Here is a 904-nt window from a genome sequence, read left to right on the forward strand (position 1 = left end):
CGCAGGAGGCATTTCGTGCCTCGGATGAAGGATATCTTGGAGTACCTGCGCCGCTCCGTGAAGGAGAAATGCCTTGAACACTTCATTGTTGGCAACAAGGTGCTTCATCAGAATATAATCTTGCCTCTGGACATCAAAACTGCTGACCCACACAACCTCTTCCATCACCTGGAGCATGATCTGCTCACCTACACCAAGATGAGGAATGAGTTCTGTTATCTACAAAACCGGCTCATAGTAATGCTGCTCTCCGGCCGTTAAGAGTTCCTTGTGCAGAGAGCTGTGCTTGTGGGGGTCATAGCTGATGGCAGATGACCACCTCATGCCACAGGGGCAACTGAGAGGGAAGGGAAAATCCAGTGCAGCGGCACTCTGCCATCAGAAGCAGCATTCTCATCTTGCCACTCTCCTCAGCACAGAAGCCACTGATGACTACAATGACTACAAAGATGACTTTCAGCATCCTTTCACTTTACACTGTCAAGACCATGGTGGCCATTTCATGTGAGCATAGAAATTCTTGCCAGCAGGTCCATCTGGTCAGGGACCAAGCGACAGACACTTCTAATATGCCTCCCTGTGTTCACCGGAACATGAATGGAGGATCTACCCAGCCAGAACACTCCCCAGCATGAAGCTGCCCGAGACCTGAGCATGCAGGCCATGGAGAAGACACTGCTCAGCTGACAGTGGGAATTGCTACTGCACATTTCTTCCAGGGCAAAGGGAGAGTCAGACCTGAAGTAGCTGAAGAGGCCGTGGAAAGGAGGCATGTGAGAGAGACTCCTGTTACCACCTGGACTGCAACTGCTCCCACCTTTTTGTGTGTTCCTTTTCCCTGGCAGCATCACAGAATCAGGTAGGAAGGGAGCACAGTGGGTTTAACAAGGCCAAGGGCTGGTCC

General features: G+C 51.3%; 1 protein-coding gene across 1 annotated transcript in view; it reads left to right on the forward strand.

Moving 5' to 3' along the window:
• The window catches only part of LOC103810496 (inositol 1,4,5-trisphosphate receptor-interacting protein-like 1), a 1,104-nt gene extending 843 nt beyond the window's left edge, over positions 1–261 (forward strand). Inside the window, exon 2 of the mRNA XM_009083393.1 lies at positions 6–261. Coding sequence (XP_009081641.1) covers positions 6–261 — 256 coding nt within the window. The remainder of the gene's footprint in view (positions 1–5) is intronic.
• Positions 262–904: the final 643 nt, after the last annotated feature.

Source organism: Acanthisitta chloris, unplaced genomic scaffold (genome assembly GCF_000695815.1).
Source record: "Acanthisitta chloris isolate BGI_N310 unplaced genomic scaffold, ASM69581v1 scaffold5271, whole genome shotgun sequence".
Lineage (NCBI taxonomy): Eukaryota > Metazoa > Chordata > Aves > Passeriformes > Acanthisittidae > Acanthisitta > Acanthisitta chloris.